Source organism: Sinohyriopsis cumingii, unplaced genomic scaffold (assembly GCF_028554795.1).
Source record: "Sinohyriopsis cumingii isolate HCF-2022 unplaced genomic scaffold, ASM2855479v2 utg001246l, whole genome shotgun sequence".
NCBI lineage: Eukaryota > Metazoa > Mollusca > Bivalvia > Unionida > Unionidae > Sinohyriopsis > Sinohyriopsis cumingii.
Genome location: NW_028315975.1, coordinates 33,688 through 47,187, shown reverse-complemented (window position 1 = coordinate 47,187; position 13,500 = coordinate 33,688). Strand labels below are relative to the sequence as shown.

At 34.9% G+C, this 13,500-nt stretch overlaps 1 protein-coding gene across 1 annotated transcript in view; it reads left to right on the top strand.

The window, feature by feature from the left end:
• Nucleotides 1-13,213, top strand: part of LOC149772693 (adhesion G protein-coupled receptor A3-like) — a gene marked incomplete at its 3' end in the record, with an annotated part of 172,259 nt that extends 159,046 nt beyond the window's left edge. Inside the window, exons 9-11 of the mRNA XM_089947480.1 lie at nucleotides 1,842-2,021; nucleotides 5,126-5,220; nucleotides 12,967-13,213. Coding sequence (XP_089803606.1) covers nucleotides 1,842-2,021; nucleotides 5,126-5,220; nucleotides 12,967-13,213 — 522 coding nt within the window. The remainder of the gene's footprint in view (nucleotides 1-1,841; nucleotides 2,022-5,125; nucleotides 5,221-12,966) is intronic.
• Between the last annotated feature and the right edge of the window lie 287 nt (nucleotides 13,214-13,500).

The window sequence follows — 13,500 nt, the reverse complement described above, 5'->3', positions numbered from 1 at the left end:
CCAATTTGAGTCACAGTGTTTCATTTGTTGGTGTGCCATACTCATAACTGAAACAATGCAGGCTTGAATCCTACCAAGAAATCATTTTGGGTTGGCCATCATGGTATGACCTTGGGCAATGCACTTATTCAATTTTCCACAGCACTATATAACTTGTGTTGTTGTGCCTTAAACTACCAAAACAATTGTCATATATTTAGTATTTCATGTATTCAGCTGGAAAATTGAACCGATTACACATACCTTGGTAAACAAGTATCATGCATATCCCTTGAATGTATAACTAAATGATGCAGCATTACAGTAAGTAATTTTTAAAATTTGATTTAGTATATTTTTTATAAAGTGTACATACTGTACTAGAATTCAGCATATATTTCTAAAATGCACATACTACTTACTGTAATAACATTTAATATTTTTATAAATGTACATACTGTATTAACATTTAATGTTTTTATAAAATGTACATACTGTACTAGCATTTAATGTTTCTATAAAATGTACATACTGTACTAGCATTTAATGTTTCTATAAAATGTACATACTGTACTAGCATTTAATCTTTCTATAAAATGTACATACTGTACTAGCATTTAATGTTTCTATAAAATGTACACACTGTACTAGCATTTAATGTTTCTATAAAATGTACACACTGTACTAGCATTTAATGTTTCTATAAAATGTACATACTATACTAGCATTTGATATGTTTCTATAAAATGTACATACTGTACTAGCATTTAATGTTTCTTTGAAATATACATACTGTACTAGCATTTAGTATGTTGTTAGAAAATGTGCATACTGTTTTAGCGTTTAATGTTTTTATAAAATGGACCTACTCTGCTAGCATTTATTATATTTTTTTATAAAATGTACATACCGTACAGTAGCATTTAATATGTTTCTATAAAATGTACATACTGTACTTACATTTCATATGTTTTTATAATATGTACATTCTGTACCAGTATTTGGTATCTTTTTATAAAATGTACATACTGTACTAGCATTTAGTATGTTTTTTTATATGTACATACTGTACTAGCATTTAATGTGTTTTTGTAAAATGTATTTACTAGCATTTAATGATTTTTTGTAAAATGTACATATTGTACTAGCAAAGACATTATGAGATACACTACGGTAATCTTGGTTAGTGAAAATCATGCATTGATATATCAAGTTTGTTGATGCAAAACATAGATATAAAAATCAGGAATACATAGAGGATGTTTGTTTGAAACGAGTGAATAACATATATTTCATCGAGTGGATGAAAAACTCAGTATTATCATGAGCAGCGAAGCCACGAGTGAAAATAATAGAGTTTTCACCCACGAGATGAAATGTATCCGTTATTCACTCGTTTCAAGCAAATATTCTTTTTATTTTATGCTCACATACGTTGGCTACCTAAAGTTTGTGACACAGTGAATTAGCAGATTTCTTACGGTAATGTCAGCTGTTTACCGTACATGTTCTGCTGTGCTTTGTGTACCTGCACACAAAATTAGTTCCACATCAGATTGATAAAAATTAACTGATATTTCCAGAATAACAAACTACAAGTTTCAAGGATAACAGACAGGGATTATTAATAAGAAAACATGTACATAAGGAAAAAGTAGTCCACTGACAGAAAATCAAAGGGAGGTAAGTATGTTCTGACCCAAAAAAGTAGTTCCTGTAGTGAAAAAATATTGTTATTTTTTCACTACAGTGAAATATCAATATTATTTTAATTAGAAAATCAAGCAATTCACTGCTTAGCATAAAATAAAAATTGTAACTACTTTTCAGAAACTTGTGTTCATTTCTTTCATTACCTGCAGGAGAACAATTCAACCAGAATCCTGTCAGATGTGAAGGAACTCCAGAGTGTCATTGCTGAACCATTCAGAGAGAAGCAAGGTGACAAACAGGAAAGCCAGAACCATGTAAATGTCGAGTTTGTAAGCCTGGCCTCACGTGCCATCCAGAGGTTCAGCAAACACGCCAGTTTGGGAGAAGATGTATGTTATTTTTCTCGTTAGAAAGCGAGCAAAATGATTTTGAACAAAATTATTATTAATTTGCTGTCAGTTTGACTCCCAACACTTTGTTTTAAGCCCTTGTGTGACATGTTTTGATTTGCTTTTGATTGTAAGCGCTAATTCTTAAATTTATACTCAGATCTTCAAAACTACTTGGTCTAGATTTTACCAAGTTTACTCCACTTTTCTATTTCACTGATGTCTATATTGTCATTAAATGTAATTTACTGGGGTTGGAGTTGGGGTGTGTAGTAGTCTATATTGTCATTAATTGTATTTAGCTGGGTTTGGAGTGGGTGCATGGGGTAATTTATAGTCATTAAATGTAACTAGCTAGGGTTAGAGAAGGTGTATGGGGTAAAATTAAATGTAATTAATTGGGGGTGCTGGGTAATCTATATTGGCATTAAACATAATTAGCTGGGGTTGGAGTGTTTGTGCGGGGGATAATCAAAAAGTGAGTAAAAATGTAGTAACAAACAAGTTAATTTAATGCACTACTTTAGGGATGCTTCAAAATAGATGATCCCCTGTATATCTTATTTTGACTAGTTACTCTTTATATTTTGCTCTTGTCTAATGCAAATGAATTTCTGGAGTAAACAAACAGGTTACAAATATGAATGCAAAAGCATTGTAAAATGTGTAATCTGAAGGAAGATGGCGGTTATTTATGCACTAGGAAGCAACAGAGTTGTCTACCCTGTAAGATCAGGGTCTATGTCGTTTGTTCTACTGATTCCTCCTAACAAACTTCACAGACACAGATCTGCTGGGGCATTATGTGATGGCAGATCTGGATCTGTGCAGTTGCGGTTGGACTTGTCTTATAAGTGAGTACATACGATAAATGGTTTTTGACACATGGTAGTCTTCGAGTTTCACACATTTGTAATGGTATTAATAGTTTTGAAACAATGATATAGCTATTGCTTTCAGTATAATTTTGCAAATGCAAGTTAAGAGTTTAGAATAGCATCTCTTCATGAACATGGTTTAAAGCATTTAGCAAACTGTAACAAATATGTGTGAGCTGGGTATTATATTTAGCAAGAAATGATGAACCACAATGCTTGTAGCTGGTCATGGGGTTTTATTAATGGACAGGAACAGTATGGAATAAACCTAAAACAGTACAGAACGAATACTTAATATACAAAACTAGATCAGCTACAGACAAGACAAAAACAATAAACAGCATGCAACCTGGCATTTTGTAATTTTAGCAGAATAAAATATAAATGATGTCTTACCATTATATTTCCTTCGGATTATGGTTATTTCCTGCTTTCACTCGCATGAAATACAAGCTCTCTTCATATGTAAGAATTGAATGACCTGAGGTGTTGTCTTCCAAAGATGAGAGGTGAAATGCAAGCTTTGCTTATTTGTGTACGGAATTGATGTTAGCGCCCATTCATGCATCGCTAGCACTGTAATTGATCACTCACTAAATCACTCCTAACAACACACATAGGTTAGTACCCATGTGCTTGACATCACAAAAGACAACAAATATAAACATTTTAACCGACTACAGTGGAGCTAAATATAGCTCACTAAAGTGTAATTTGGTGTAGGTTTGTATCCACCAACTAAATAGTACATAACACCAGACCTGGGTCACAATTGTACAAAAACAATTTTTACTATACTGAGTACATCTTCCTTATCTTCTGTAGTGGTACTACCGTGACTGTCTAGGTCATCCCCAATGGGATTCAAACCTACCTGATTCTCCTTGGAACAACACTGCTATCACATTTATTCACCATTCCATAACAATATTAATTTATGATCTGGGTCACACGTGGGAACCTCTTGGATGGATGGGTTTTCCAACTGAGGTGACGGGTGTCTTCATTTCCTCCTGTCACTCACTGAAATCTCCCATGTATGCAAGATTATTATTGAAATTTTTTTGTTTTTGCATATTGTTTGCACACATTGCTCACTGTGTAGTATGTTTATGGTAGTACTGTCTGTGATCATGTGACTGAACTGGTTTAAGCAGGGCAAGACAGTTTAGTTGCTAATTTTAAATAGCATAAACAGTTAACATTCCTTTCATTCTGTAGGCAGTTGGTTGGTGTCAGTGTTTAAAGTTTGTCCACACTGATTATACTGTGTGTGAACATCAATCTGAAAGGATGAAAGAGTTGAATAGATGGATTACTAAAGAGCACAATTAGCATAAAATGGGATCAGTCGGGTTTTAAAGTTTGTTGAGATGTCTGAGTGTGTGTCATCTTCCAATACTAGAATGCCAGAATCTGAGCAACAAATAGTCACACAAAATTTAATGATGGATAGACATGGGAATTTCAGTTTTTGGAATGATATTCTAAGGACTGACTATGCAATCTGCCATTGCCATAAAAACTGATTTAAAAATCTGCTAAGTGGCAAGAATGACTTTATGCGTTATGTAGCATATTAAAGCATATCAAATGCAACAACGAATGACCTTCACTAAAATCCATGTTTGCGGAATCGGCATCAAATGTGGATCAGGATATACATACCAACATGCTGTTTGCCGTCTTTATAGCCGAACAATCTCCTGTTTATGGCATCAGATCATTTTTCATATCTAGTCAAAATAATGTTCCCTGACTTAGAAGTCACACAAACATTCTGATACAAATGGACGAGAATGGATGAAAACTACTTGCATAGGGATCCAAGCTTTGGGTCCTCATTTCAATAAGAAAATCAGAAACATGCTACAATGAAAAATTCACCATTCTCATTGAAATTCCTCCCTCATTTGAAGTCGAAATTCCTGAGCAAATTTTGCAAATCTCCCAATTTTTCCTACGCTGACTTCTCTGTTCTGCCAGTTGTATGCTGTATATTTTTTTTTAAAAACGTGTGATACCAGAATGGGTAACTGGAAAGCCTTGTAGGAAGTATTCCAACTTTATAGGGCTCTGTCATATATTTCTATTGTGAAAGAGAAATAAACATGGAGCCATGCATATTTTTGTATTTAGATGTTTGTGTTGATGAACTTATTGGACTATTTTTACTCAAGAGAAATGTTTCAATTATGTTACCGAGATAGATATGTCTGCTTTCAGGTTATAAATCCAGTGTTGATTAGCGTGGATAAGATCATGAATGTCAGTGACTCTGTACTGCTCACAGCACAGCGGCAGGACAAGGCTTGCACTAGGTTTGTATCCACATATTTTTGAAAAAACACTGAAACAAAATACTTTCCTGTTAAATTTTTAAATAGTAAATCAAATTTCCTTATTGTTGTACTACGGTCAGTTGAGATGTTATTACATTTATTTGTACAATTTTTATGGACTTTCAGAAAATGTATTTGTGAAATGTAAAAATGTATGCATAGTGTCATATTGTTTGAATGTGATGGGTTAGAGTCATATTATTGGATCAGCCTAGGTCAGCTACTATGGTGCAACCTTGGGCAAGACACTTTACCCCGTGGGTTTGAATTTTATTATTGAATCAGCCTGGGTCAACTACCATGGTGCAGCCTTGGGCAATGTACTTTACTCAGTGGGTTTGAATTTTATTATTGAATCAGCCTGATTCAGCTACCATGGCACAGCCTTGGGCAAGACACGTGACTCCAGTTGCCTATGTACGAAATAATGTGAATTACTGTGACATAAAACACTAAGACAAACCAGAGTAAGTCTTTTCTGTCTTGAGTGTTAAATCACATTTGCTCTGTTGTAAGGCCAAACCAAAGTAAGTCTTTTCTGTCTGTCTTAAGTATTAAATCACACTTGATATGCTGTAAAGCCAAACCAAAGTAAGTCTTTTCTGTCTGTCTTAAGAATTAAATCACATTTGCTGTGCTGTAAAGCCAAACCAAAGTAAGTCTTTTCTGTCTGTCTTAAGTATTAAATCACATTTGCTGTGCTGTACAGCCAAACCAAAGTAAGTCTTTTCTGTCTCTCTTAAGTATTAAATCACATTTGCTGTGCTGTAATGCCAAACCAAAGTAAGTCTCTTCTGTCTGTCTTAAGTATTAAATCACATTTGCTGTGCTGTACAGCCAAACCAAAGTAAGTCTTTTCTGTCTGTCTTAAGTATTAAATCACATTTGCTGTGCTGTAATGCCAAACCAAAGGAAGTCTTTTCTGTCAGTTTTAAGTATTAAATCACATTTGCTGTGCTGTAAAGCCAAATCAGAGTAAGTCTTTTCTGTCTGTCTTAAGTATTAAATCACATTTGCTGCGCTGTAAAGCCAAACCAAAGTAAGTCTTTTCTGTCAGTTTTAAGTATTAAATCACATTTGCTGTGCTGTAAAGCCAAACCAAAGTAAGTCTTTTCTGTCTGTCTTAAGTATTAAATCACATTTGCTGTGCTGTACAGCCAAACCAAAGTCAGTCTTTTCTGTCTGTCTTAAGTATTAAATCACATTTGCTGCGTTGTAAAGCCAAACCAAAGTAAGTCTTTTCTGTCTGTCTTAAGTATTAAATCACATTTGCTGTGCTGTAAAGCCAAACCAAAGTAAGTCTTTTCTGTCAGTTTTAAGTATTAAATCACATTTGCAGTGCTGTAAAGCCAAACCAAAGTAAGTCTTTTCTGTCTGTCTTAAGTATTAAATCACATTTGCTGTGCTGTACAGCCAAACCAAAGTAAGTCTTTTCTGTCTGTCTTAAGTATTAAATCACATTTGCTGTGCTGTAAAGCCAAACCAAAGTAAGTCTTTTCTGTCTGTCTTAAGTATTAAATCACATTTGCTGTGCTGTACAGCCAAACCAAAGTAAGTCTTTTCTGTCTGTCTTAAGTATTAAATCACATTTGCTGTGCTGTACAGCCAAACCAAAGTAAGTCTTTTCTGTCTGTCTTAAGTATTAAATCACATTTGCAGTGCTGTAAAGCCAAACCAAAGTCAGTCTTTTCTGTCTGTCTTAAGTATTAAATCACATTTGCTGCGTTGTAAAGCCAAACCAAAGTAAGTCTTTTCTGTCTGTCTTAAGTATTAAATCACATTTGCTGTGCTGTAAAGCCAAACCAAAGTTAGTCTTTTCTGTCAGTTTTAAGTATTAAATCACATTTGCTGTGCTGTAAAGCCAAACCAAAGTTAGTCTTTTCTGTCAGTTTTAAGTATTAAATCACATTTGCTGTGCTGTACAGCCAAACCAAAGTAAGTCTTTTCTGTCTGTCTTAAGTATTAAATCACACTTGCTGTGCTGTAAAGCCAAACCAAAGTAAAATTTTCTGTCTGTCTTAAGTATTAAATCACATTTGCTGTGCTGTAAAGCCAAACCAAAGTAAGTCTTTTCTTTCTGTCCTAAGTATTAAATCACACTTGCTGTGCTAAAGTACACATATCCACCCATCTCTTTCTATACAGAAGTCTTTTCTTTCTGTCCTAAGTATTAAATCACACTTGCTGTGCTCAAGTACACATATCCACCCATCTCTTTCTATACAGAAAAGTTGTGCTGTCTTCTAACAGACCATTATAATTTGGATGGTGGTGGTGGTGGCTTTGGAATAAAACTACACATCTACTATTCATGAAAAGAGCACAGTAAAAGGTTGCACTATTAAGTAATGAGTTTATATTGGAAGCCCATTTGGTATCAGTTAGTTTTAAAGTGACAAAAAGAAACTGGATTAATTAGCTTGACAACTTATTCTGTGTCTATCCCTAATGGTGAACCAGTTTTAAACCTCAGTATATTTTCTCAGTATATTTTCCACATTGTCTACCATGTTCAACTCCTTAGGGATCTTTTGGCTTTTCTGTTTTTACCATTTGGGGTCATTCGCCATTCACAACCTTGTTTTTTTTCTTTCATTTGAACTTGTTCACCTTCCATATTTCTTTTTTTGACAATAAGTTTGGCAAGATGTTGAAAAGATGAATAGTTGCAAGCTCACTTACTTTGACAGGGTTGTATCTAGGACACGCAATCGTGCAAATCCCCCCCCCATATAAGATTTCACACAAGATTTTTAATCCTTTGCAAGCAAAATCACGTAAAAAATAAGAATTGTGCACATTATTTGTGCAGATTAAATTATTTTATTTTTGTTTTGCTGTAAAATTCCCAGTTGTCACTCTCACTGAATATGTTGTATAGTTGTAAATACGTCACATATTTCTGTGTGTCAGGTGCTCAATTCTGATTGGTTAATAAGAAAGGTCAGAAGAGTATGTTTGATACAAAGGCTGGCTTGGCAGGACGTGTTAAATGGCAACATCAGTTAAAACTCAGACACGTTTTCAGTATTTTAGTAGTAACACTTCTAATAACAGTCAGGGTGCAGAAGTTTCTGTCAATAGGCACACTGGTAGCAAACAAACACTTCCTCAGGCTAATCCTGTATTGGACGATGCTAGTGATGATGTATTTAAAGATGGCGGTGATGAAACAAAGGGTCCATTTAACGCCAAGAAGAAAAAAAGTACTCTTTCAATTCAGACTGGAAAAAAATTGACCATGGATGGAATGAATGAAAAAAATGAGATGCTTTGCAGATGGTGTGTAAATACTGGAGAAAAAAAATCTTTCACATGCTGAAATGCAAATTTCAGGACATCAACCCTTGACCGACTGAAACTAATTGAAAATCTTAAAACTACATGCATGGCAGCTATCAGCTAGAAATCTGAATCAGTTATTCATGCTATGTGAGTTGCCTGTTACTTGGCAAAGGATAATATTGCTTCTCTAAAATATGGCTCACTGTTGGATTTTGTTGACTTTCTGAGTGTTGGTGTTGGCAACATGAGAGTAGGAGGAAACAACATATTTGTCAAAGGCTTCTGTAGAGAAATTTCAGGTAAGTTTTATTTTATTTACATTTTTTCTATTGAAATTTAGATGAAAAATGGTATATGCTAACAAGCAACCAAAACATGATAAGTTAGGTTCCGATATGTGCATATCTTGAGGAATCCTTGTGTTACTAAAAATAGCACCAAGCATCATGATTGGCCAATGAAATTGCATTTGGTAGTTCGTCGTCATAACTTCTTGTCAGCGTTTAATGGTGGATAACGTTTTTCATTTTTAATCAATCTGGATTATTGGTACCCGTTTCTTTTGTCATGAAATTCTTTCCTGTCTAGACAGGGTCACATTTTAGTATCACTAACGGGTTTTCATGTGTTCAGTTAGCATCAATGGCCATGGTTATGCCATACCAAACTGCTGACTGTGAGAGAGGATTTAGCAATCAAAATTGAACCAAAACTGCAGGAAGAAACCGTCTAGAAGAAAGGGTTCTTAGCAGACTCATGATGACTTCAATTGAATTACCTCCTCTGAGAGACTTCAACTTTAACAAGGCATTGGTGGACTGGAGGATGAGGAAGGACAGGAGGCTATTTAAGAAATAGTGATCATATTTGCAGAATAATACAGTCACAATTACAGTCGGTCTGGATTCAGATGTATATATGTTCCAGTTAAGAGTTAACTGTTATAGAAACTGCATATATAATTTCCCTAATTCATTTTGAGCTTTGGACCTTTCCTTAAAGATTATTTTTTGTCATCCATGAAAGGAAAATATGTGCTCTTCTGATCTTTCTTAGTATGGATTTGTAACCAATCAGGAAGTACATGACACTTTTTCAAGAAAGGCCAGAGGAGTGACACTATTTGCAGTCTATGGTTTGATTCTTTAATGGTTAGTGTGTACATAGAATGTTATTAGAAAACATAAGACTTTGATTTCAGTTTTAAGTGTTACACTATAATATACAGAAGACATGATATGCATTTAATGCACTTATTATACTTGCTATTGCTCTTTCTGAATATATGGAGTTTTTTTTATACACCATACTGGAAGGCCCCCCTTGTGGCTACATTACCCCTCTTTTTTTTCAGATTCATTGGGGGCAAGTACCCCCATTTATCAAATTCTAGATGCAACCCTGCATTGATAATTGCATTTAATTGGTTAATTGTTGTAAAAGATAATTTCTTTTAATTGGGTCAGTGAAAAGGATGGCTTTCTAATTGTGATCACCACCCAGCTTAGGGCCTAGCTAATGTACTAGTGATGGAGAGATAGCTTTAGAGGAAGTTGGAATTAAAATGTCTTTTTTTTTCTGTTTATTTCATTTATTGTGCCAGTACAAAATACACAAAAATAGTGACCATACTATTTTAAAATGTCAGTATATCATCTCTGTTTATATCTGTCTACTGAAAACAGATCTACCTTAGTCGGACAGCTGAATGTTTCTTCTGTATTCTGTGTATTTATATGTCCACTTTAGTTGGACAGCTGAATGTTTCATATGTATTCTGTGTATATATATGTCCACTTTAGTCGGACAGCTGAATGTTTCTTCTGTATTCTGTGTATTTATATGTCCACTTTAGTTGGACCGCTGAATGTTTCATATGTATTCTGTATAAAGACATTTCCACTTTAGTCATACAACTGAATGTTTCATCTTCATTCTCTGTATAGACATATCCACCTTAGTTGGATAGCTGAATGTTTCATCTGTATTCTATACAAAGACATGTCAACTTTATAGACATATTCACTTTATTTGGATAACTAAATGTTTGATCAGCATTTGGTAAAAAGAGACATGTCCACTTCATAACAGTATGTCAATTTCTTTTGGACAACTGAATGTTTCATCTGCATTCTAGATCCTGCTCGCACAAAATGGAAAGGACCTTCATGGTTGATTGAATGGTGATTTCTTTGGCATCACTGTTGGTACATTTGTCCACACCCAAGATCAAACCAAAGTGTTAAACTTCACTTTTTTCCCTTTTATTTAATAAAATTATATCCCATTTTCCTCACATTTGGAACATACCTTCTGAATGCTTTTATCTTTATCTTGTATCATGGGTCATGTGATAAGGATTTTGCCTTTTTCTTCAGTGTCAGTACAATAAGCTCCTGATGTTACTGTTTTATTTTCTTTATACTGCAACAAAGTGCTTAGTTTCATAAGTACAGTTTACCACATGGTTATGTTACTTTGTATGTGGATATGTCTTAATGTGTACAGTACCAGTTTACCAAAGTAGGTTACTGTGACCTTCATTCATGCTTAACTAAATTAAGTCTTTCTGTACCTCTTCTTCCTGTGTACTGTTTGTTTGGGAATCATGCAACTCAGTTCATGGCTAAATCCTGTTGAGTAAAATACCAGTTAACCAAAGTGGGTCAGTTTGACATAGATTTTATGCTTAAGTGACTTTCTTTAAGTTATGCATTTGGGTACTACTAGCTACACTGTCATGAAATTCAAATTGATAGAAGTAAAAAAAAATATAGGTCATAATGACTTGCTTTTGGTGGAAAGGTATTGTGTCCACAAAACACATCTACACATCAATATGCAATGGGTTACAGTGTTGTGCAGTGTGTTAGTGTGAATATGTACTTTGGTAAGTTAAAACCAATCCAAAAATGTGTCAATCTGACCTGTTGTTGAGCTCGCCATGGCAGAAGGTGATCATTTACATTTGTAAATTAAACTCAGCATTAATGAATTTTTAAAATTTTTTTTTTTTAAAAATATCAATTTGTTTCACCCTCATCTCAATTTGGAATATAGTTCTGTGGCAGGCTTGTCTTGCAGATAATGGCCAGCTTTTTGTTTCATCGTAGGATTGTGTGGTGCATGGGAGAGTTGGCTTAGCAGCACTTTCAACACATTAATGGCTATATCATACCAACGAAATGGGAGCAAAGTGCCTTCCCCATGGACACCCAAGCTGACCTGAGCAGGTGTTGTACCTGCAACCCTTGGATTTTTAAGTCAGACTAGCTATCAACTGAGCTAATACATCTCACATCTCATCTGAGAGAGAGATTGGTGGCTGTGAAATATTAGTAACATACATTCTGAACAGGAATTTCAGCTCAGTGCAGCAAAAGCTGAGATATATTTATCTGAGTGTAGTGTGAGACTTTGCATACATAGACCTGTAGGATGCGTATTTCTTGTTTTATATTGTTGGGCTCAAATGCATTGTTGATGTTTGCTATTTTGAGTTATGTCCCTTTGCAAATTACCAGTCTTATTAGAAAACCATTGTCGTTTGTGCTATTCATTTTTTTAAATGCTCTAATTTCTGACCCGTCGATAGTAGAAGCTTGCAGTTGATGCCTTTGAGGTTTGTTTTTCACCTTGGAAATGTAAAATGTAGTTAGCTTGCCTTTATGACAGCCCCAGATATTTTTTTAATTATAAAGGTATTCTTTTGCCTAGAAATTTTTTATACCTCACAGCTTTTGCAAATAAGAGAGAACCTAAAACTAGGCTAACTGCCTTGTGACAGTTATTTGCAAATCAACATTGCATTTAGTGAGTGTGATTTTGATTTTTAACGTAACTTTAATAATTTTTCAGTCATATTGCTATGATGTCTGCATTGTGGCAGTTTATAGTGATGTCAAGCACTGGGGCATCATGCCACAGACATATAGCATGATGTACCACCCAGTCACATTATACTGACACCAGGCCGACCAGTCCTAACACTAACTTCTTAATGCTGAGCGCCAAGTGAGGCAGCTGTTTGTACCATTTTTGTAAGTCGTAGGTATAGCTTGGTCAGAGATTGAACCCATGACCTCCCGCATCCGAGGCAGATGCTCTAACCATTATGCTACCGGAGTGGTCATTGCATTTAGAATTACTGGGTAAGATGTAGAGATGTATTTTCAAGAAAATATTGCAAACTCCATTCTTAACTGCATTCTACCAACTAAATTAGGGTAAAATTACTTTGGCTTGCTTGTCGTACATGGCTGCCTGCTTTGTTATTTGTAATTTAGACAAATACAGCATTTGAAGGAGGCACACTTGTTATCATTCTGTCTCTCTCTGTCCCCCTCTCTCTCTCTCTCTCTCTCTCTATATATATATATATATATATATATATATATATATATATATATCATGAGCCTTTTCTTCCTTCATAAATTTCAGGATTTTAAAAGCCATAGAGTCTATACCTGAACAACAATTAAAGGAAAGTAACAAGTTTTCCAAGACAACGGACACGATTTTGTTTAATGCAATGAAGATACCGCTTGATAGCTTCCCCGGTATCCAGTGTTCTATATTTGATCTCTCCATGGACAAGCAGGCATACAATCTACAGATTGCGAAGAGTAATGTTCTTGTCTGCTCCCCACCAGTCACTGGGAAAAATGATACAAAATTCTTCCAAGTGGTAAGTCTGTATTTATTACTTGTCTGCTCCCCATACAAAAGTCTTCCAAGTGATAAGTCTGTATTTATTACTTGTCTGCTCCCATACAAAATTCTTCCAAGTGGTAAGTCTGTATTTATTACTTGTCTGCTCCCCATACAAAGTCTTCCAAGTGATAAGTCTGTATTTATTACTTGTCTGCTCCCATACAAAAGTCTTCCAAGTGGTAAGTCTGTATTTATTACTTGTCTGCTCCCCATACAAAAGTCTTCCAAGGTGGTAAGCCTGTATTTATTACTTGTCTGCTC